The following is a 22,487-nucleotide window of genomic DNA, read 5'->3' as shown; positions in this document are numbered from 1 at the left end:
GCAAAGGTTGCTGTGAGCTGAGATCATACCACAGCATTCCAGCCTGGGCAACTGAGGGAGACCCTGTCTCAAAACAAACAAACAAGAAAATAAAACAAAATCCAAAATCAACGTAATATACCACATTGACAGGATGAAGGAGGAAAGACCGAAACATGATCATCTCAATTGTTGCAAAAAAGAATCTGAAAAATTGAAGACCCTTTCATGATAAAAACACTCAATAAACAAGAGACAGAAGGAAACTTACTTCACATAGTAAAGGTCATTTGGGAAAAACCCACAGATAATATCAAACTCAATGGTCAAAGACAAATGCTTTTCCCCTAAGACAGGAATAAAACGAGGAAGCCTGCTTTTTCATCTTGTATTCAACATGATATCGGAAATCTTAGCCAGAGGCATTAGGTAAGAAAAAGACAAAAGGCATCCTGAAAGGAAAAAGTATACATATCTGTTCATGGATGACATGATCTTCTATGTAAGAAACCTCCCCCAAATTACACACACACACACACACACACACACACACACACACACACCCACACCCCGTTAGGGCTACCAAATTAATTCCGCAGTTGCCAGACACAAAATTCACATGTAAAAATCAGTTGTTTTAATACATTAGCAAATGAGCAAATTGAAGAGGAAATTTAAAAAGCAGTTCCACTTACAACAGCATCTAAAAGAAGAATTAGGAATAAACTTGACCAAAGAGGCCAAAAATTGATACGCTGAAAGCCACACAAAACTTTGAAAGATATTAAATAAAATCTAAATAAATGATAAAAATCCAGTGTTCATGGATAAGAGTTAAAATTGTTAAGATGTCCATGCTATCCAAAATGATTTACAATTCAATGTAATCCCTATTAAAATCCCAATGACATTTCTCTGTTCATAGATGACACGATCTTATACATGAGAAAATGACCCCAAATTACATACACACACACCCTCTCTCTCACTTGTCAGAACAAATTAATTCAGCAAAGCTGCTGGACACAAAATTAACATGTAAAAATCAGTTGTGTTTCAATACATTAGCAAATGATAATATCATACTCAATATCATACTGTATTTCTTGGAGAAATAGAAAAATCCATCCTAAAAGTCACGTGGAATCTTAAGAGACACTGAGTAACCAAAACAATCTTGAAAAAGAACAAAGTTGGAAGACTCACACGTTGTGATTTCAAAAGTTACAACACAACTACAGTAATCAAAACAGTACTGACCTAAGGACAGACACACAGACACATGGAATAAAATAGAAAGCTCAGAAATAAACTTTCACTTTTAACAAGGGTGCCAATACCACTCAATGGCGAAAGGACAGTCTTTTCAACGAATAGTGCTGGGAAAACTGGATATCCAACTCAAAATAATGAAGCTGGGCCCTTACCTTATACTTTGTACAAAAATTAACTCAAAATGAATCAAAGATCTAAACCTATAAAACTCTTAGAAGTAAGTACAGGGAAGAAACATGATGTCAGATTTGGTAATGACATCTTGGATATGACACCAAAAGCACAAGAAACAAAAGAAATAATAATTAAATTGGTCTTCATAAAATTAAAAACTTGTGGAACAAAGGACACTATCAAGAAAGTGAAAAGACAACCCACAAAATGGGAGAAAATACGGCCAGTCTTGGAACACGGGTGTGAACTGTACAGTTCCAATTATGTGCGAATTTTTTCCACCTCTGCCAGCCCTGAGACAGCAAGAGCAACTCCTGCTCTTCCTCAGTCTATTCAACACAAAGATGATGGGCATGAAGACTTGTATAATGATCCACATTCAGTTAATGAATAGTAAATATATTTTCTCTTTATGATTTTTAATAACTCTTTTCTCTAGCTTACTTTAAGAATACAGTATCAAATACATATACAAAATATATGTTAGCTGTTTAAATATTATTAAGGCTTCTAATCAACAGTAGGCTATTAGTAAAGTTTTGTGGAAATCAAAAGTTATAAGCAGACTGAGCGTTGAGGCTCATGCCTGTAATCTCAGCACTTTGGGAGGCTGAGGCAGGAGGACTGTTTGAGACCAGGAGTTCAAAACCAACCTGGACAACATAGCAAGACCCTGTCTCTAAAAAAAAAAAAAAAAAAAAAATTTCGAGGTGTGGTGCATGCCTGTAGTCCTAGCTACTTGGGAGGCTGAGACAGGAGACTACTTCAATCCAGGAGTTACAGGCTGTAGTTAGCTACGATCTTGCCACTGCACTCCATCCTAAGCAACAGTGCTGGACCTTGTCTCAAGAAAGGAAAAAAAAAATTAAGTTACACACAGATTTTTGACTGCACAGGTGTTGGTATCCACCACCACCACTTGTTCAAGGATCAACTGCATTTGTAAGTCATATATCTCATAAGAATTTAGTATCTAGAATACATAAAACTCCTACAATCCAGCAGCAAAATAAACAACCCAATTTAAAAAATGGACAAAGGGTTTGGCATGGTGAATCATGCTTGTAATCTCAGCACTTTGGGAGGCCAAAGTGGGAGGATCACTCTGGCCCAGGAGTTCAAGGTCAGCCTGGGTTACCTAGCGAGACCCTGTGTCTACAAAATAATAATTAGCCAGGTGTGGTGTGTGTGCCTGTAGTACTAGCAATATGGGAGGCTGAGGCTAGAGGATCCCTTGAGCCTAGGAGATTGAGGCTGCAGTGAGCTTACGATCATGCCACTGCATTCTAGCCTGGGCGACAGAGTGAAGCCCTGTGTTTAAAAAATAAAAAAACAACAACAAGTTTTAAAAATTTAAAAAAATAAATGGATAAATGACTAGAATGGCTATTTCTTCAAAGATACACAAATGGTCAATAAATAAGGACATGTAAAGATGTTCAGTATCGCCGGCCATTAGGGAAATGCAGATCAAAATCACAAAGTGACACCACTTCACACTTACTAAGAATGCTATTATTCAAAAGAAGACACTGATGCGACCAACAAACATACGAAAAAAAGCTCATCATCACTGGTCACTAGAGAAATGCAAATCAAAAGCACGATGAAATACCATCTCACGCCAGTTAGAATGGTGATCATTAAAAAGTCAGGAAACAACAGGTGCTGGAGAGGATGTGGAGAAACAGGAACGCTTTTATACTGTTGGTGGGACTGTAAATTAGTTCAACCAGTGTGGCGATTCCTCAAGGATCTAGAACCAGAAATCCATTTGACCCAGCAATCCCAATACTGGGTATATACCGAAAGGATTAGAAATCATTCTACTATAAAAACACATACGGCCGGGCACGGTGGCTCAAGCCTGTAATCCCAGCACTTTGGGAGGCCAAGACGGGGGGATCACAAGGTCAGGAGATCGAGACCATCTTGGCTAACACGGAGAAACCCCGTCTCTACTAAAAAAAAATACAAAAAAACTAGCTGGGCGAGGTGGCAGGCGCCTGTAGTCCCAGCTACTCGGGAGGCTGAGGCAGGAGAATGGCGTGAACCCAGGAGGCGGAGCTTGCAGTGAGCCGAGATCCAGCCGCTACACTCCAGCCTGGGCGACAGAGCGAGACTCCGTCTCAAAAAATAAAAATAAAAATAAAAAAGACACATACACATGTATGTTTATTGCAGCACTATTCACAATAGCAAAGACTTGGAACCAACCCAAATGTCCATCAATGATAGACTGGATAAAGAAAATATGGCACATATACACCATGGAATACCATGCAGACTTTAAAGGGTAAGTCACATCCTTTGCAGGGACATTCTCAGCAAGCTAACACAGGAACAGAAAATCAAACACCACATGTTCAGTCGTAAGTGGGAGTTAAACAATGAGAACACCTGGACACGGGGAGGGAACATCACACACCGGGGCCTGTTGTGGGGTAGAGACAAGGGGAGGGATAGCATTAGAAGAAATACCTAATGTAGATGACGGGGATGGGTGCAGCAAACCACCATGGCACATGTATATCTATGTAACAAACCTGCATGTTCTGCACATGTATCCCAGACCTTAAAGTATAACAATAATAAAAAAAGAAAAAAACCAAGTGTTCATGAGGGTGTGGAGAAATTGGAACCTTGTGGATTGCTGGTAAGAATGTAAAACTGCAGCTGCTATGGAAAATAGTTTGGCAGTTCCCCAAAAAGTTAAACATAAAATTACCATATAATCCAGCAAACATTCCTAGATATTATACATACCAGACGAACTAAAAGCAGAGACCCAAATGGATACTTTTATGCCAGTGTCCATAACAGCATTATTCACATAGGCCAAAAGGTGGAAACAATCCAAATGGCCATCAACAGATCAATGGATAAACAAAATGTAGTATATCCATACATAGAATATCATGCAGCCATATAAATGAATGAAATTCTGATACATCCTACATAATACGAACCTTGAAAACATTAAGTTGAAGTGAAAGAAGCCAGATCCAAAAAGAAACACTGTATATGATTTCACTTAGGAGGTACCTAGAATAGGCAATTTCAGAGAGACAGAAAGTAGAACAGAAGTTCCTCAGGGACTAGGGGAGAACAAATGGTGATTGTTTCATAGGTACAGGGCTTTTGTTTGAGATAAATAAAAAGCTCTGGAAATGGAGGCACAACACTTCATGTCCTTAATGGCACTGGAATCGTATACTGAACAATTATTAAAAACTATAAAATTATGTTAGGTATATTTTACCATAAAAGACACTGTAAAAAATCAACAAAAGGAATAAATGCAAACCCTAACTTAGATAAGCCGACTCCACAACTCATCTGAGGAGCCACTACGGTGTGATGCGGTGCTGACATGCTTGAGATGACAGGTTCTGAGGCTGCACAGCCTAGGTCAATCCTGGCTCTACCCTTTCAGAGCTGTGTAGCCTTCACACAGTTGCAAGATGCTTCATCTCTGTGGTTAGGGTCCCCACATTCACATGGAGACAACAGTGTCTTTCTCACAGGATTGTGCAAAGATTAATTAGTTAATTCACTTAAAGTCTTAAGGGCCTTATGATGAGTGAAATCATATAAAGCACCCAGAAATCAATAAGGATGAACTATTATTGTTACTATCTACATGTATCAGTCACACATCCAAAGTTCAATACAAAATGCCTTTAATCTGTGTCTATTTTGTGTTCAAATTCAGAAAACACCTAATAATCAGCAAATTTTCAGATGTACAGGTTAGAAAAACTTTATCATTATATTTCTATTTCCTAACTCTATATGCTTTCCTAGTCTCCAGATTTCAGAAGGTAGCAAGAAACATTTATACATTAATTATCCTTCACTGTTCTTTCAATTTATGATAATCATGTGAACTTGTCTGAAGTTGCAACGACTAAGAAATTTAAATGTACGGAAGATTAACAGTGGTATGTTTGCTCTAACTAAAATTAACAGTAGACACTCATTCTTGTTATACACGTCTAATTAAAATTTAAAAACTTCATTTAAAAACACATTATATACTTACCAACTGAAGATAGAAATCTCCAGGACTATTTATATGACAAACCGTTACTGAAACATCTGTCATTTCTTTAGGCAAAATAGGTGGATGATAGTGTAAAGCAGTATTTTTTTCAAAATGACTTCTTAGTGATTGTGACTTAAACCTAATTAAAAGCATAATGAAAAGCGTAAGCAGGGTCTCACCTTGTCACCCAGCCTGGAGTGCAGTGGTGTGATCATGGCTCACTGCAGCCTCTACCCTTCTAGGCTCAAGCAATCCTCCCACCTCAGCCTCCCAAGTAGCTGGAACCACAGGGGCATGCCACCACACCTGGCTAATTTTTGTAGGGACAGGGTCTCCCTACATTGCCCAGGTTGACCCTGAACTCCTGGGCTCAGGCGATCTTACTGTCTTGGCCTCCCGAAGTGCTGGGATACAGGTGTAAGCCACCATACCTGGCCAAGCCATTTTCTTAATCTCTCTTCTCTCAGTGACTTGATCTAAAGGAAGGAGTTGCACATGTACTGACTTATTTACCAAAAGCATTCATCTTCTAATTTCTTTCTTCTAATATTTCTCGGTATTGTCTTCAATTATCAAACCAGGTTAAAAAGGTATCAAGTCTCAAAACTTTAGAGCTGGGCTTTCACATCACACTTAGATTCAAAGCTGCTTCTGTTCTTTGTGTTACATTGATATCTGTGGTCTGTGGTAGCAATTGGTGATGTCAGCTGAAGGGTCTCTGTGGCCCCCTCCAGCTCCAAGACGACTTTTATTTTTCTAGAATGGAACCTGCTTGGGTTCCATTCCCAATCATCCAGGGTAAAAATTAGAATCTTTGACTACCTCTATGGTTACTTAAGTCATCAGAAATGATGGACAGGCAGGGCACTGTGTCTCACGTCTGTAATCCCAGCACTTTGGAAGGCCAAGGTGGGCAGGAGTTCAAGACCAGCCTGGACATCACGGTGAAACCCTGTCTCTACTAAAAACACAAAAATTAGCCAGGAGTGGTGATGTGTGCCCGTAATTCCAGTTACTTGGAAGGCTGAGGCATGAGAATCACCTGAACCTGGGAGGCAGAGGTTTCAGTGAGCTGAGGCTGTGCTACTACACTCCAGCCTGGGTGACTCTGTCTCAAACAAACAAAAAGAAATGATGGACAAATAAACTTTAAACATCTGTTCTAGATTCATACATTAAATATAGGGTAGTGATCATGAACTCATTACAAAGGCTAGAAAATTTAGGAAAATTTAGGAAAAGTTAAGCTATAATTCTTGAAACCCTCATACAGCTGCTTATAAAGTTATCAAGAGTTCAAAAGATGTTAGTTATTTACACATACTTTATATTTTGAGCTACCTTAATTTCTCTAATTTTTCTAATTTTCTTTTTTCTTTACAGACAGGGTCTTACTCTGTCACCCAACCTGGAGTACAGTGACAAGAGCACAGCTCAAACTCCTGGGCTCAACAAACCTCCCACCTCACTCCTGACCGGAGAAGCTGGACTACAGGTGCAGGCCCCCAGGCCTGGTTAATTTCTTTCTGTATGTCTTTGTAGAGATGAGGTCTAGCTATGTTGCCCAGGCTGGTCTCAAACTCATGACCCCAAGGAATCCTCCCTCCTCGGCCTCCCACAGAGCTAGAATTACAGTTAGGAGCCGCCCTGTCCAGCCTATTTTCTTAAATCCAATGATCTGAATCCAGTTTTCACAGACAACAACTGTACTTAGAAAAGTTTAAAAGCAGTATTTTTAACTTCAGGTATGTTAAGTTTACTTTAGAGACATGGTTTTTAAAGGCAAAGTCTGCTACTTATTTACAGCTATAATCTCAAAGAATATTTAAGTTTTAATAAGTTACTTACTTGGCTAGTTCCATAAAAACTAGTGCATCTCTAAGAGACACAGGCATATCACTGCTTATTTTATTTGGTGGTGGTTTTTGCAGATCTACAATAAGCACACCATCTTCTTCTCTAAAAACTTTCATTGAAACAGCCTTGTTATTAACCATTTTCAAAAATTCCACTTTAGCTTCCTCTTCCCAGCCTTCATTCTGGGCAAAAAAGTAAAATTCCATAGTAATTAGTAATTATAAGTGTCTCTAATGTTACAATGTTCTGGATTTAGGTCTGTACCAACCACAGACGCAACTGTGAGCAAAATGAACCAACCACAGACATTAAGAAACAGCCAGGGAAGGCCGGGTGTGGTGGCTCACGCCTGTAATCCCGGTACTTTGCAAGGCCGAGGTGGGCAGGAGTTCAAGACCAGCCTGGCCAAGATGGTGAAACCCTGTCTCTACAAAAAATACAAAAATTAGCCGGGCATGGTGGCGGGTGCCTTTAATCCCAGCTATTCGGGAGGCTGAGGCAGGGGATTGCTTGAACCCGAGAGGCAGAGGTTGCAGGGAGCCCAGATGGTGCCACTGCACTCCAGTCTGGGTGACAGAACAAGACCCCATGTCAAAAAAAGAAAAAAAGAAAAGAAAGAAAAAAAGAAACAGCCAGGGCCACAAACTTAGGGGCAGTCTTTATGAATGTGCAATGTGCATATACCTTCACTTTATAAATATATTCTCGAGGTTTTACTTTAGAATTTAGTTTTACTTTTGGATAGGAATATGAAGGTTATAAACAAAGATCTCAAAATGAAAGAAATAAGTATTCTGTTTTCCACTTAGATGAAAATTCAAAAGGTAATTTTGAAAATATAGGTATGGCTAAAAAAAATTTAAAAATTTACAATCATCATCAGTTAATCCAGTTTCCATTACTAGCAATACATAAGATTTATGCTACTTAAGTGATTTAAAAAAAAAAAATCCACTCACTGGGCAAAAAAATTTTCTTTTGAGACAGGGTCTTACTCTGTCACCCAGACCGGTACGCAGTGGCATAATCTCAGCTCATGCAATCTCTGCCTCCCAAGCTCAAGCGATCCTTCCACATCAGCCTCCATGGTGTATCACCATGCCTGGCTAATTTTTGTATTTTTGGTAGACAGGGTCTCGCCATGTTGCCCAGGCTGGTCTCAAACTCCTGAACCCAAGCAATCCTCCCACTTCAGCCTCCTAAAGTGCTGGAATTACAGCCTTGGGCCACCACACCCAGCCAAAAAAGTTTTTATCTTGATCTTTGAACATTTAAGTACCATATCGAAAGTAAATTCATGATCAAAACCAGAAATTCCTTAAAAACAAAAAAGAGAATAGCTTTCTGAACTTTTTATGATTATAAATGTAAAATCCACTCAGTGTAAAAAATGCAAGAAGTTAAAAAAGAGAAAATTAAAAACAAAACACCATTTTAAAGAAAACACCAGTGCTATTACTTCTGTGTTTCCTTTTTTTATTAACTTATTTGTTATTTCAAATATGTGTTGAATGCCTTCTATGTGGCAGGTGATCTGCTAAATGCTGGGAATACAACGATGAGCAAAGACAGACTCCTGCTCTCACAGACCTTGTAAGAATAGAACTGCTTAACATGTATTGTTACAATTTCTGTCTCTTAAGAGTTTACAGGCCGGGCGCGGTGGCTCAAGCCTGTAATCCCAGCACTTTGGGAGGCCGAGACGGGCGGATCACGAGGTCGGGAGATCGAGACCATCCTGGTTAACACGGTGAAACCCCGTCTCTACTAAAAAAGACAAACAACTAGCCGGGCGAGGTGGCGGGCGCCTGTAGTCCCAGCTACTCGGGAGGCTGAGGCAGGAGAATGGCGTGAACCCGGGAGGCGGAGCTTGCAGTGAGCTGAGATCCGGCCACTGCACTCCAGCCTGGGTGACAGAGCGAGATTCCGTCTCAAAAAAAAAAAAAAAAAGAGTTTACAGTCTTGCTGGAGAACAGATTTTCATAAATAATACAAAATGCAGAATGCAATATGGCCATTAAATAGAGTAATAAAGGGCAATGGAAATAAGAAAATACTGTAGAGAAACACACACCACACCACAAACTTATTTCTCTGGACAGTTGACTCCAAAATTACTGGTTTGCTTGGATTCTTAACCAATCATTATGTTAATATATGCTTATTCAACTCAATTTCCCATTAAAAATATTTTCAATTGTGGAAACTGAAGTTCATTTCCTTTTCTATTAGAAATAATAGTTTAGGCCGGGCGCGGTGGCTCAAGCCTGTAATCCCAGCACTTTGGGAGGCCGAGACGGGCGGATCACGAGGTCAGGAGATCAAAACCATCCTGGCTAACACGGTGAAACCCCGTCTCTATTAAGAAATACAAAAAACTAGCCGGGCGAGGTGGCGGCGCCTGTGGTCCCAGCTCCTTGGGAGGCTGAGGCAGGAGAATGGCGTGAACCCAGGAGGCGGAGCTTGCAGTGAGCTGAGATCCGGCCACTGCACTCCAGCCTGGGCGACAGAGCGAGACTCCGTCTCAAAAAAAAAAAAAAAAAAAAAAAGAAATAATAGTTTAATATGCACTATGTATTTACCAAGATTAGTGGTTCCCTGAGACTATACTTAGCAATCTAATTGGCAACACATAGCTACAATTGTAATAGCCTCTGAAGGAAAAAATAAAGTCTCACTTACTGAATTCTGTGGAACAATGTCTTTCAATGAGCATGGTTGTGCTAACGGCTGGATGTCTTTTAGCAGCCCTTCAATATATGGTTCAGATTTCCTTAGAATCAGACATAAATCATTTAGTGCAATATGTTGTTTAGCAGAGTGTTCCGGTCTCACATGGGTATCAACAACTCTAGGAGAAATTCAAGTAATATTTATTAAAAGTAAAGTTTCAAACTTAAATGTGTTTTCCCCCACAGAAGGTATGCATTTCTAAGTATAATTTTTCTTAAGTTACACTTTTTAGAAAGTTATATTCCAAATTCACACTTTCTTACTATATAGATTTAGTTTAGCTTCTATAAGCAGAGAGACTGTTTTCCTCCACAGAATGAAATCTCAGCCACATTTGTACTTTCATCTATTCATTCAATCTGAGCTTACAGGAGACAATGACACTTCCCCCCATATAAATCTATTTATTTATAAAGCTATAACCACTAAGCGATCATGCTATGGTTAATACTGGTCCTTACTACAGAAACATAGCAGTTTGTATTATTTTCCTAGAAGACAGAGAAAACCATTTAAAATACTGACACTGAGTCAGACAGCATGACACTTTAAAAAACATTAATGAAATTACAGAAGTCTGATTAAAAATTTAACTCAATCATCTGTAGCTAACTGTAACATTTTATTTGAAAGAATTAGTTTGTGTATTATTCCCCGCTTAGAAGTGACATAAGAAGAGTACTTAAGTTTGGAATTCCTTTTCTAAGCTCTCCATCTAGTAATACTGGTAAATGATAAAATTTTACGTATCAAGACAACTGTGGAGCAAAATAATAAAACGTGTCTTGGAAGTTAAGAATGACAAATTACTCTCTCTACCTCTAATTTCCTTTATCCTTTGACTCCACCTTCCTCCAAAATGTTTCTAAGCAGGCCAAGAATACATATTATAAAATATCATACCCTGTGACAATCAGGACTTCAGAATTTCCAAAATCTACCATGAATATTTGTATTAGTGCAACTTCATGGACAAATAATCTGGTTGGGCTACAAGGTTTTCTGGTATTTTTACCCTCTATTGGAATTAATTCTGTGATAGTTCCTCGACACCACATTCCATTTTTAATACTGTTGACAAATATTCTTGCACCTAAATGAGGGAAACAAATCATTATCAACATTTATCAAGAAAGACATTTAGTAAGTTTACAGACACGTTAGTTCTACCACGAAAGTCTTAATTCATTTATTTACTGATGATATACCACTGTGTTCAAGTGCTATGAAGATATAATACAGCATATTATGATAGTTTCTGTTATACAGAAACAAGCTAAATAGGGAGATAAACATCCAAATACTAAGTTAGCAGTCACTTAATGAGGACCTGCTTCATCAGCAATAAGAACAAAGATGAATGAGACTGTCTTGCCATCAAGAAGCTCAAGAAAGGAATACAGACAAGCAAATTACCACAATTACACTGTACTTACAAGCAATACCATCTGTCCTTGTGCATGTACACATGTACACTTACTGACAAACACATACTGAAGTTCGTAATGAGAGAAGAAACAATTGTCTTCTCTTTGTAAAGGAGAGTGAGAGTAAAACAATGAAAGGCAGCTTGTGAAATGCCAAAATTAATTGGCACCCAGTGGTGTTCAGAGAAGAGGGAAGATGAATTAAGGACTCAGCAGTAGAGGAAGACCTTTGCAGGGACCAGTTGGATTACAAATTAATAACCAGGAAAAAAGAAGATCAAACAAACAAAAAAAGGCCCACAGGTGAATGCTTACTATGAGCTCAGAAATGTTCTGTTTTGTCTGAATTCACTTACTCCCCACAACAGCCCTACGAAGGTAGTGTTTCCATCATATAAGTGAGGAAACTGAGGAAGAAAAACTAATCTAGCCCAACTCACATGGCTACTTAGAAGAAGTAGCAGGAGAACTCAGGTAGTCTTAGAGCCCATTTAAACTACATATTTTGGAAATAATCTGGTAAACTCTGATCACTGATTATATACAGAGAGATGCTGTGTAATCTCCTCTGTATACACTAATAACAACAGGAATAGTTGAAAAGCACATTATAGGCAGCCTTTTAAGTCCTACCAAAACGTTTGGTCGTCAGTTTGTCAGTGACCCTTCTCTTATTTTGCTACACTACTGTACCAACATTCTTAGTTTTAAAATATAGTAAATCCCCACTTAATGTCATTGATACATTCTTAGAAACTGTGACTTTAAGCAAAATGGCATAACAAAACCAATCTTACCACACAGGCTTATTAATATAAACAAGAGTTAAGTTTCCACATGTATTTCTGGTCACAAAAATATCATCAAACTTATAAAGACCCCAAACACTTCTAATATTAAATACTGAAACAAGTGTGAGCTACACGTACATTTAAGAAAGATGAACAAGAAAGATATTTATTCAATTTTTGGTGAATCAGTGAGTGATGGCAGTCATAGTGGTAGTGGGTTAACTCAAAGAATTACAGCTTGCAAAGTGAGAATTGTGAGGAGTACCTCCTGGCGTCACAGTTCAAAAACAATCATAAATAAGGTGGATTCACAGAGCGCTTTTGTACTGCATGATTTATTGTCATGCATTTGTATAGTTATCAAATACTTTATGAATTTTATGATAATATATATGTATTTATTCATTCTCCAACTCGCTTATTCTAGAGTCGAGGGTGGCTAAAGCCTATTCAGGCAGTTCAGGGCACAAGGTAGGAACCCATTCTGATCAGAACACCATTCCGTCGCAGGGTAAACACACACACACTCTCTCTCTCTCCCTCCTCCCCTCCACACCCCCCACCCGCCACTCAGACTGGAACAATGTAGACACATCAATTAACCTAATGTGTGCATCTTTAGGATGTGCAAGGAAACCAGAGTACCTGAAAAAACCCACACAGACACGGGCAGAATGTGCAAACTCAACACAGACATTTGCCCAAACCAGGAATTGATTTTTTCTCATCAAAATTATAATGAGATGTTATTTGAAGACCTGCTGTATATATTTATAAAACTATTCTTTCTTTCAATGGATAAAAGTCTGCTGAAGCCATTTATTGTTCTTCATAATGAAGTACAGAGGCAGGAAAAGGGAACAAGAGGATACTCTCCTTTCCTAAATCAACAATTCACGTTTCTTTCCTTATCACTAATTTCTCAAAATATGAGTGTTTTAATCAGCTATATTTACCTTGCCAACATAATTATCATTAACAACTTAAAGCACAGCCTTTTGGCTTTCTTAGAACATTTTCTGAAAATCAGCTATTTTTGGCATGTATTACATTTTAGACATATTATCTGCAACCACAAAAATTAAATTCAGTACTACACTTTCCTCCACTTAGATACTAACAACCTAATATTCCTAGCTCACATGGCATAAAATAAATGTTATTTTTTAAGTTTTAGAATTACTATTCATTTTTGTCAAAGTATATGATGATCCTACTCTTCTGATATCCTGAAAGGCTATACAGATGAGCTGAGAGTGAATCACACTTTTAAACAACTTATCAATCAAGACTAGACAGATAAAACACTTTCAGTATTAGTTACACATAGGTATTGACTGCTATTAACATAATGAGAAAAATACTCTATTAATACAAACGAATCATAGCTTCATCATATTTTAAGGTACAATCAAATTCAGTCAACAACGTTATAAGAAAAATACTCGTAACAAAAGCCTGAAGCATGGCAAATTCACATGTCCTCACAATTAAAAGACTGACTGAATTTGCTATTAGTCTCTGTAGGGCACTGGGAATGGGTGCCACGGGTCTCCTGAATCTCAGGTGCTCAATGCTAGCCCCAACACTCACAACGGCGAGCAAGAGACTGGAGTTACACAAAAAGAATCATCTTAGAGGCACAGTTCTTCATGGAGACAAGGGGACAGGCTACATAACCTGTTACAGGTTTTGTAGTTTTAAAAGCAATTCGCCCTAATATGTAATGGAGTTTCTGTACATATTTCACTCTAAAAATACGCCAACATTCCATCTTAATCCTTAGCTAATTTGCCTAAATAATTTATGTTAAATAATCCTAAAACTTTCATGCTTACTAACAAATGAACTTAAGAGTAAAAATCTATATTATAACAAGTCTTATGTGGGTTGGCCAAGTTATTATAATATTTAAATAAATTTGATATTTTAACTTGGACTAATATTTCATTACCTAGTTCCAAAATGTCTGAAGGATCAAGGTGTGAACTCCTATTGCAAAATTCATTCACCTTCTTCTCCAGTACTTTTGCGTCTTTGATTTGTGAATACTTCCGAATGTAGAAATGGCAAGGATCTATTACATGGCTTACAAAAACTAGCTCTGCGGAACCTGGATAAAAATGTTTAAACCACGTTAATAAATCATGAGTTAGAAAATAATTCACAAAAGCTGAACAACTGCTAATAGCCTCTAAAAGAGTGTCTTATGGCATTGTGAACTCTGGGAATACTGCACGTAGGCCCCAGGAAGTAGTCCAAGCACTAAATGATTGATAAAACAAATGGATCACTTTCAACAATGAATTCTTTAGTAACCTGAACTATAAATACTTCATATTACTTGCAAAATATGCTAAATAAGTGGAATCATAGTCCATGTAATAGTTAAGATTCTAAAGTCTGCGTATATGCTGTAACTCTACTGTATTACAAAAGTTCAGTTTATTTATGAACATATTTGGAACTCAGAACCCCTACTGATAATGATTAGGTTTCTAGGATAGCCTATAAAAGCCACTTCCATCTATACCCTACCTATAGAACCAATACAGCTCATAGCCACTCTGACTCCCAAGTCTTATAAATCAGGTTAGTCTTATAAATCAGATGTGAAAAAATGTTTAGGCAAAGCCGAAGCACTAAGCAGCATTTAGGGGAACGTGCGGGCTTTTCGGTGGGGCAAGTAGAGGTAAAGACAGTCAGAAAATTTTCTTAAGCCAAGTGTCTTCACTATTATGAAAAGATCTCCAAAGTATAATGTTAAGGAAGGAATGCAAAAAACAAAACAGTGGTATGCTGCATTTTGTGTATAAAAAAGAACCCCCGCTGTCCACATAGAGAGAGAGAGGGAGAGAGAAGGTTGGAAAAATAATTTGTGTGTGTTTATTTGTAAATGCATAAGGAAAATCTGGAAGAGATGGAGACACTGAATAGAATGGGAGTAGGATGGGGGGAAGTTTCACATAATATTTTAATATATATTTAATTTTTGAATGACGTAAATGTTTACATGGTAAAACTGTTTAAAAAACAAAGACTAGGAGGAGTAGAAATGAATATAGCCAAGTATAGACAGATGACAGAAACTGAACAAATGCATCATTTTAACTATCCAATAGAAAATATAAAGAATAATGCCCATATTTAGGGTGAGGTAAAAAGACAAATACATACAACTGGGGTGATATCTGAGAGAAGCATAAATTTTGGAAATATTCCTAGCTGGGCACGATGGCTCACGCTTATAATCCTAGCACTTTGGAAGGCCAAGGAGGGAGGATCGTTTGAGGACAGGAGTTTGAGACCAGCCTAGCCGACATGGTGAAACTCCATCTCTACTAAAAATACAAAAATTAGCTGAGCGTGGTGGTGCATGCCTATAATCCCAGCTACTCCGGAGGCTGAGGCACGAGAATCATTTGAGCCTGAGGAGGTTGCAGTGAGCCAAGATCATGCCACTGCATTCCAGCCTGGGAAACAGAATAAGACTCTGTCTCAAAAAATATTTTTTTGTTGGGGGTAATATTTCTGCCAGAGTCAAAACATTCATTTATTCATTCATTCGAGATGAGGTCTCACTCTGTTACCCAGGGTGGAGTGCAGTGGTGTGACCTCAGCTCATTGCAACCTCCGCCTCCCAGGCTCAAGTGATCCTCCTACCTCAGCCTCCTGAATAGCTGAGACCACAGCTGCGCACCACCACACCCACTTATGTTTTTGTATTTCTTTGTAGAGACAGGGTTCACCATGTTGTCCAGGCTGGTTTCGAACTCCTAAGCTCAAATCATCCACCCGCCTCGGCCTCCCAAAGTGCTGCGATTACAGGTGTGAGCCATGGTGTCTGGCCCCAGAATTAAAACTTTTAACATTAGAAAGTAATATGTTTTAGTTATCAGTGAAATTCACTTTACTTACTACCTCACACGAGGTAAGAGTTACTACACATACAGTAAACTCCACTACATCAAGCTCAGACAGTTGTTACAGTACCTGCTTTTGATCCAAAAGGAACAGATGAGTTTTTCTGAAGCGGCTTTTTTGGATATCTAGGTGTCTCCCCAAGATCATCGGTGCTGCATGCTTCATCAAAATAAGAAATAAAGACAACTTGTACTAACTATGTTAATGTTAACAATGACATGCTAGTTTTTAAAAACCTGTACTGAAACTGGCAAAATACTAGAATGGCAACACCCATTGTATCAGTGAATAAAGTTATTACAGGTATCTTAAGTAATTGAGACAACAATGATAATACAGTGGAAAGAAGTGTGTTTTTAAAAATGTAATTCTGGAGAGTCAACCAATAAAATACACAACAGGTAGGGGAAAATAAAAGCTGATCTTGAAAAATGGTCTTAAAGGAGACTATCAGTGTAAAACTACATAGTAGAGTATCTCACTCCATGTTAATGGAAAGAATACTGACATGGGAAATGTAATTAAATACAACTGTGATATATTTAAATGTTATAAAATAGACAACATTACAATCATGATAGTTTATATTAAATCTCATAACAAAGATTGAAGATGTTCTTAATTCAAAGAAAGTAATAAGACTATGTCCACAAATCACATCTCTCTCATTTATTTATATCTTTTATACAAGGCTTATATGTGAGAACACTAAAAAATCTCAAAATACCCTAATTAAACCAGATATTAATTTATACCTCAGAGGTTAGCTATATTACTGCATCAAAAATAAAAATTATCCAGCTCTGGAAAATGTGAGGGGAGGGGCATGGAATGAACAGGTTTTAACTCATAATGAGGAATAAGATTATAACAGGCCGGGCGTGGTGGCTCAAGCCTGTAATCCCAGCACTTTGGGAGGCCAAGACGGGCGTATCACGAGGTCAGGAGATCGAGACCATCCTGGCTAACACAGTGAAACCCCATCTCTACTAAAAAAATACAAAAAAACTAGCCAGGCGAGGTGGCGGGCGCCTGTAATCCCAGCTACTCGGGAGGCTGAGGCAGGAGAATGGCGTAAACTTGGGACGCGGAGCTTGCAGTGAGCCGAGATCCAGTCACTGTACTCCAGCCTGGGCAACAGAGTGAGACTCCATTTCAAAAAAAAAAAGAGAAAAAAAAGATTATAACAGCAATTATGTTTCATTAAATGCATGGTCGAAAAAGGTACCAACTGTGTCTAATTACAGATACAAGATGTTTCCCTCCTGCTTTTGCATTTTTACTTACTTTCCATGTTATCTTCAATAATTTCTTCAATTATCACATCAGGGCTAGATCCCATCTGAGGTAACACAGCAATGGTTTTAGAGGATGCTGTTGCAACAACGTCTTTCTGTGGCTGGAAGATTTTTGCTTCTAAATGTACATCATTTGTCTCAGGTTGCAAAGGAGGTGGTGGTGCTTCATTGGTTACGACAGACATGTCAACCTTTTTCTTTTCTAGTGGTGGGTATGTATCATAACAAGAAAGTCCCTTTTTGTTATTATATTTCTTTTGAATATTCTGTCTAATTTCATTTTCTTGGGGATAACATCTGTTTAAAAATGCAGAGACATAAGCTTATGAATACAGAGGTATATGGTACAACCATAAGTCACTAGAAACTTCCACCATGGCCATTAATCTGAATCTTTTGGGCATGATTATTCAATAGCCACTAACCCACTGCCAGTTATTTATCCATTCTACTCCATATTTTTCTATTTTCTCCACATACCCAGGTGGTTTTTAGGCTATCAAATCTACAAGTATAGAAATTTTACAATGAGATAAGATTGGGTTTCATGAAGTTTATATTTTAGCTATTCCATGATGGATTTAGCTTATTCACAGATCACTGTTTAACAAGGCACTGTGGAAATAACAACCAACAAAGCCAGTTGGGCTTAGCAATGATACATGTTTATCTGCCTCTTCCAACAGAGGACATACATTTAACTAAGTAAAATTGATATATGTTGAAGTCCAAATACCTGAGAGTCATATATATGTACACAACCTTGCAATCTAAATATCTCTTTTCATAACTTTTATTAGACCTGAGACATTCAACATTATTAATCAGCTCCAGTGTCATAAACCTCTGCTTTGACTTGTACGACACCACTTCTGTTCCCCTTCAACTTCTGTCTGCTCCGTCTCAAGTTCTTTTACAGATTACCCTTTCCCTGCTTTAAATTTTAGTATCTTTCCAGGGTACTGTCCTTGACCTGTTTGAATACCTGCTCTTACTGTGCAAACCCGTAGTTTAACTATCATTTGTAATCAGTACATGCAGGTTACAGTAATACTTTCCCTAAAAACTAAGAAAGAATTTAAAAGGCAGCTCTCAGAGTTAAATGTAAAGCAGAAGATCAGTACAGATTCTTGAAGAGGCAGAGTAGTTTTTAGTGTCTTAGAAATGCTTGATTGTAACCATATTCAAGTTGTAAAAATGTCAAGAAGAACATATTGATTGCAAAGGTTGTTGGTTATCCATGTAAGCATAAAGTCAAGTTATAAAAGTAAATCTGGGGCAGGGCTCTCCCAAGCATGGAGAAATACGACTGAGCCGAAGGACTGGTATTCCACTTCCTCTGGCAAAGTCTTCCCTCTGATGGAGAGGAATCTCATCAGCTATCTCAGCCTAATTCTATTAAGCTATTTGATTAATTTTATTCCCTTTAATCAAAAATGATTACAAAAAAAGTAACTTCTGACAAGTTAGCTCCTCAGTTCTAGTCCCTGTTTACAATTGTATTTACCCATTAAGTTAACGAACTGGCATTTTGACTACACATCAGTTCTGTGACCTCGGCTTGTATGAATTTACCTGGCTTAGAGTATACATCATCCTATGTGCTTCTGAAATGGTAATACTGTGAGCCAGACTAATTTGTTCCCTAAGGTAACAGATGTGACGCTTCTCTCGGGAGACCATTTCCATTGGAAACAATCCACCTACAATGAACCAACTTACTTCTTTATGGGGGGTTTCTACATCTATATTCTCATTACCCCTAAACCCAGACAGAATCAAGTCCAAGTTCTCCTAAGTTTCAGCATTCATATACAATTAAGCTGTACATATTTCTCCCCAGAAAGCTGGTAAACAGTAAGTACTCAACATACTATCTTCCCCCTCCCAACTTACTTTTCTTCCTGTATTCCTAATCTTGATGAATAATACCACAATCCACCGACTTAGTCACCAAAGCGAGCCCTGTAAACAAACCATTGATGATGCTTCCCTTTTCCTCATGCCTCACATTCAAACATTACTAAGTTTTATTAATTTTCCCTATTTTGCATTTGTCATATCTATTCTCAGTCCCTATCCAGTACTATTAGCTAAGTTTTAGTTCTCATGATTTGCTGAGTCTACCGATATGATGGCCTAAGTGATCCTTCAGCCTTCACTAACATCCTCTTACCCCAAATAATCCCCCAAATGGCCACCAGAATTATCCTTAAAAAATGTAATCTAATTATTTTTACTTTCATGCTTAAAACCTTTTAGTGGCTTTCTACTGCCTAGAACTCTACTGTACAACAGAACTTTTAGTGATAATGGAAAGAGGCCGCACTGTCTAATATAGCAGTGCTTTGGTCCAAATGTTTCAAAATTCATGTTGAAACTTAATTCCCATTGTGGTGATATTAAGAGGTGGGGCCTTTGGGGAAATTAATAATCAAGTAATGAGGGCTGTGCCCTCAGGAATGGATTTGTGCTTTACAACAAGTCTGGACAGAACTAGCTTAGGCCCTTCTTCGCTCTTCTGCTCTTCCACCGTGGGAGGACAGTTATTTGTCCCTTTTCCCTCTTCCATGCTTTCTGCCACGTGCGGGCACAGCATTCAAGGTGCTATCTTAAAGCAGAGATCAGAGCCCTCACCAAAACCAAAGCTGCCAGCACTCTGATCTTGGGCTTCTCAGCCGCCAGGACTGCAAGCAAATAAACACCTGTTCTTTGTAAATTACAGAATAATAAACAACATCTGTTCTTTTTAAACTTTGTTATAGTAGCACAAATAGAATAAGACAGGTAGTCACTAACGATATGTGGCTACTGAGCACTTGAAATGTGGGCTAATGGAACTGAGGAACTGGATTTTAATTCTATTTCGTTTTAATTAATTTATGTTTAAATTTAAATAGCCACCACATTGGACAGCATGGATCATAAGGTTCAAACATCATTAGACAGCATACAAAGTCTTTAGGACTTAGAATCTATGTATCCTTGGGGACATAGAGAATGGAATTATATACACCATTCCCTGAACCTAGCATGCTATTTCACTGCCCATATATTCACTGCCCATAAGATGCCTACTTCCTTTTTCTCCTCCTTTCTACTTGCTACTTAATTTTAATAGATATGGGAAAAGAAAATACCTTTCCAAGTCCTGTTACCCCAGGAAGAAATGATCATTCCTTTGCTTTGCACCTCAAGTAAATTCTGCATACACTACCCTAGCAATTATGCATTTTATTGTTTACATGCCCTTCTTCCTCTACTTATTGTAATTTCTTTGACATTTATCTCAGTATCTAGGGTGTTAGTTAGTGCCTAGCAGTGTTCAGTGCTTGCTGACTAAATCAATCTCAAAGATAACTTTGACATGTATATTGCTGAATACTGATACCTTCTTGGCCTTTTAAAAAATATTATACATAGAATTTAACTATAGGAACTATTTTGTCCTTTATTTTTCAGCTTTTGAATTACACTAAACATCAATTTTTCTGTCTCTTAGATAATGTAGGTACTATCAGACATTAATGGCATGTTACCATGCTTATACTTACTTTGCTGAGTCCCCAAATTCAATCTTTCCCATATTGTTGAACATACAGATGATCTCACTGCAATTCACACTCAACCTATAATAAAACATTAACATACACATAAATGTCCTAATACAAATTTACTAAGTTCTCTAAACAAAAATCAGTTGCTGACATTAATGAATTGAAAAGGAAACATTTAAATAACTTTCTAAATTAGCACAGACTATACTTAATTTGGTTGCTAACTTGGTAAACATTTGTGACCCAAAATTTCAATTTATTATTACTTGCTATTTTAATACATTTAAGTTCTAGCACATCTTTATACTTGTTATTGTCTCCTGAACCACGACTTACTCACCTGGGAGGGTTCCTTAGTTTTGGAGAACTAACTTGTGCTAATTCACTATCTGATGTTAACTTCAAAGTCCGGATAATCTAGAATTAAAAAAAAAAAAATCATTCATGTGTGAATCTTATCACAAATATTGCTGAACAGTAAGATTTTAGAAGTAAAATTGTATCTTTTAGGTATTTCATTAATAATGCATTCAGGTCCAATTTGGGACACTCAAAGGGATACAAATAAGTGTTTATGCATTTTGGAGATATGTATAAAAGGTAACAATAGACACTAAGAAATAAGTCAGAGTTACATGATCAGAGAAAACTGATCAGATTGATTTTGCAACTGCACTGCTATCTTCAAGTGTTTTCTCCTTTTTTGCCCTATTTTCTTAACTAGATTAACTAGGATAAAGACCAAATGTTATCACTTTTTTCTAGTGTCACACGTGTAATTCACAGGAAACGACTACTATTGTTTTGGAACTAAAGCCTGGGACACCTAGCCAAGTAGGGTCATGGCAAATCCTTTCATTTAACGTTAGAGACTTTGGAGGCGGGTAAACTAATGGCGTCTCTTCTATACATCTGATTAGCCGTGGGGAGTGAGATTCTGAAGAGTCAAAGGTGACTACAGCCAAGATCTGTGCCCTTATGGAGTGAGGCAGAACTCAGCAAATACCTGTGATTACTCTTGTCCTGTCAAACTATCAGAAACATTTTTTGGTTTTTTGCCCAATTTTGCCCCTTAGGCACATGATTAGATGATAGGAGATGGCTGAAGCTGTCTCTTGACTTGCACATTTTGGGATGGAATGGGAAGAGAAAGTTGACTAGGATTCTGAATTAAATTTTAAAGTTAAGAGTTGACAGCCATACCTAAATTGTTAATGTGAACAAAACAGAGTCCCATTCAGTTTGCTACCCTTATTTGTCCTCATTTTTTTATTCAGGTGTCCTCGAAACCTAAACTTTAACCTCAATGTCACCTTACTTGCTCTCAGATCAAGTGTTACAAAGACTTAACTGCACTATTTCCCTAACTAGTCAAAAATAACAAAAGGCCATATAAATTTTACAATGTTTGTCTTAGATTTCAA

At 37.8% G+C, this 22,487-nt stretch overlaps 1 protein-coding gene across 1 annotated transcript in view; it reads right to left on the bottom strand.

Moving 5' to 3' along the window:
- Window positions 1-22,487, bottom strand: part of RNF17 (ring finger protein 17) — a 113,020-nt gene that overhangs the window by 62,850 nt on the left and 27,683 nt on the right. Inside the window, exons 8-16 of the mRNA XM_005585492.4 lie at window positions 21,404-21,480; window positions 21,061-21,135; window positions 17,496-17,803; window positions 16,278-16,367; window positions 14,239-14,397; window positions 10,970-11,159; window positions 10,016-10,184; window positions 7,325-7,515; window positions 5,474-5,615 (exon numbers count right to left, since the gene is read on the bottom strand). Of these exons, the coding sequence (XP_005585549.3) occupies window positions 5,474-5,615; window positions 7,325-7,515; window positions 10,016-10,184; window positions 10,970-11,159; window positions 14,239-14,397; window positions 16,278-16,367; window positions 17,496-17,803; window positions 21,061-21,135; window positions 21,404-21,480 (1,401 nt within the window). The remainder of the gene's footprint in view (window positions 1-5,473; window positions 5,616-7,324; window positions 7,516-10,015; window positions 10,185-10,969; window positions 11,160-14,238; window positions 14,398-16,277; window positions 16,368-17,495; window positions 17,804-21,060; window positions 21,136-21,403; window positions 21,481-22,487) is intronic.

The sequence above is a fragment of the Macaca fascicularis genome, chromosome 17 (assembly GCF_037993035.2).
Source record: "Macaca fascicularis isolate 582-1 chromosome 17, T2T-MFA8v1.1".
Taxonomy (NCBI): Eukaryota; Metazoa; Chordata; class Mammalia; order Primates; family Cercopithecidae; genus Macaca; species Macaca fascicularis.
Note: the sequence above shows the minus strand (reverse complement) of the source record. Positions and strands in the feature narration are given on the sequence as shown.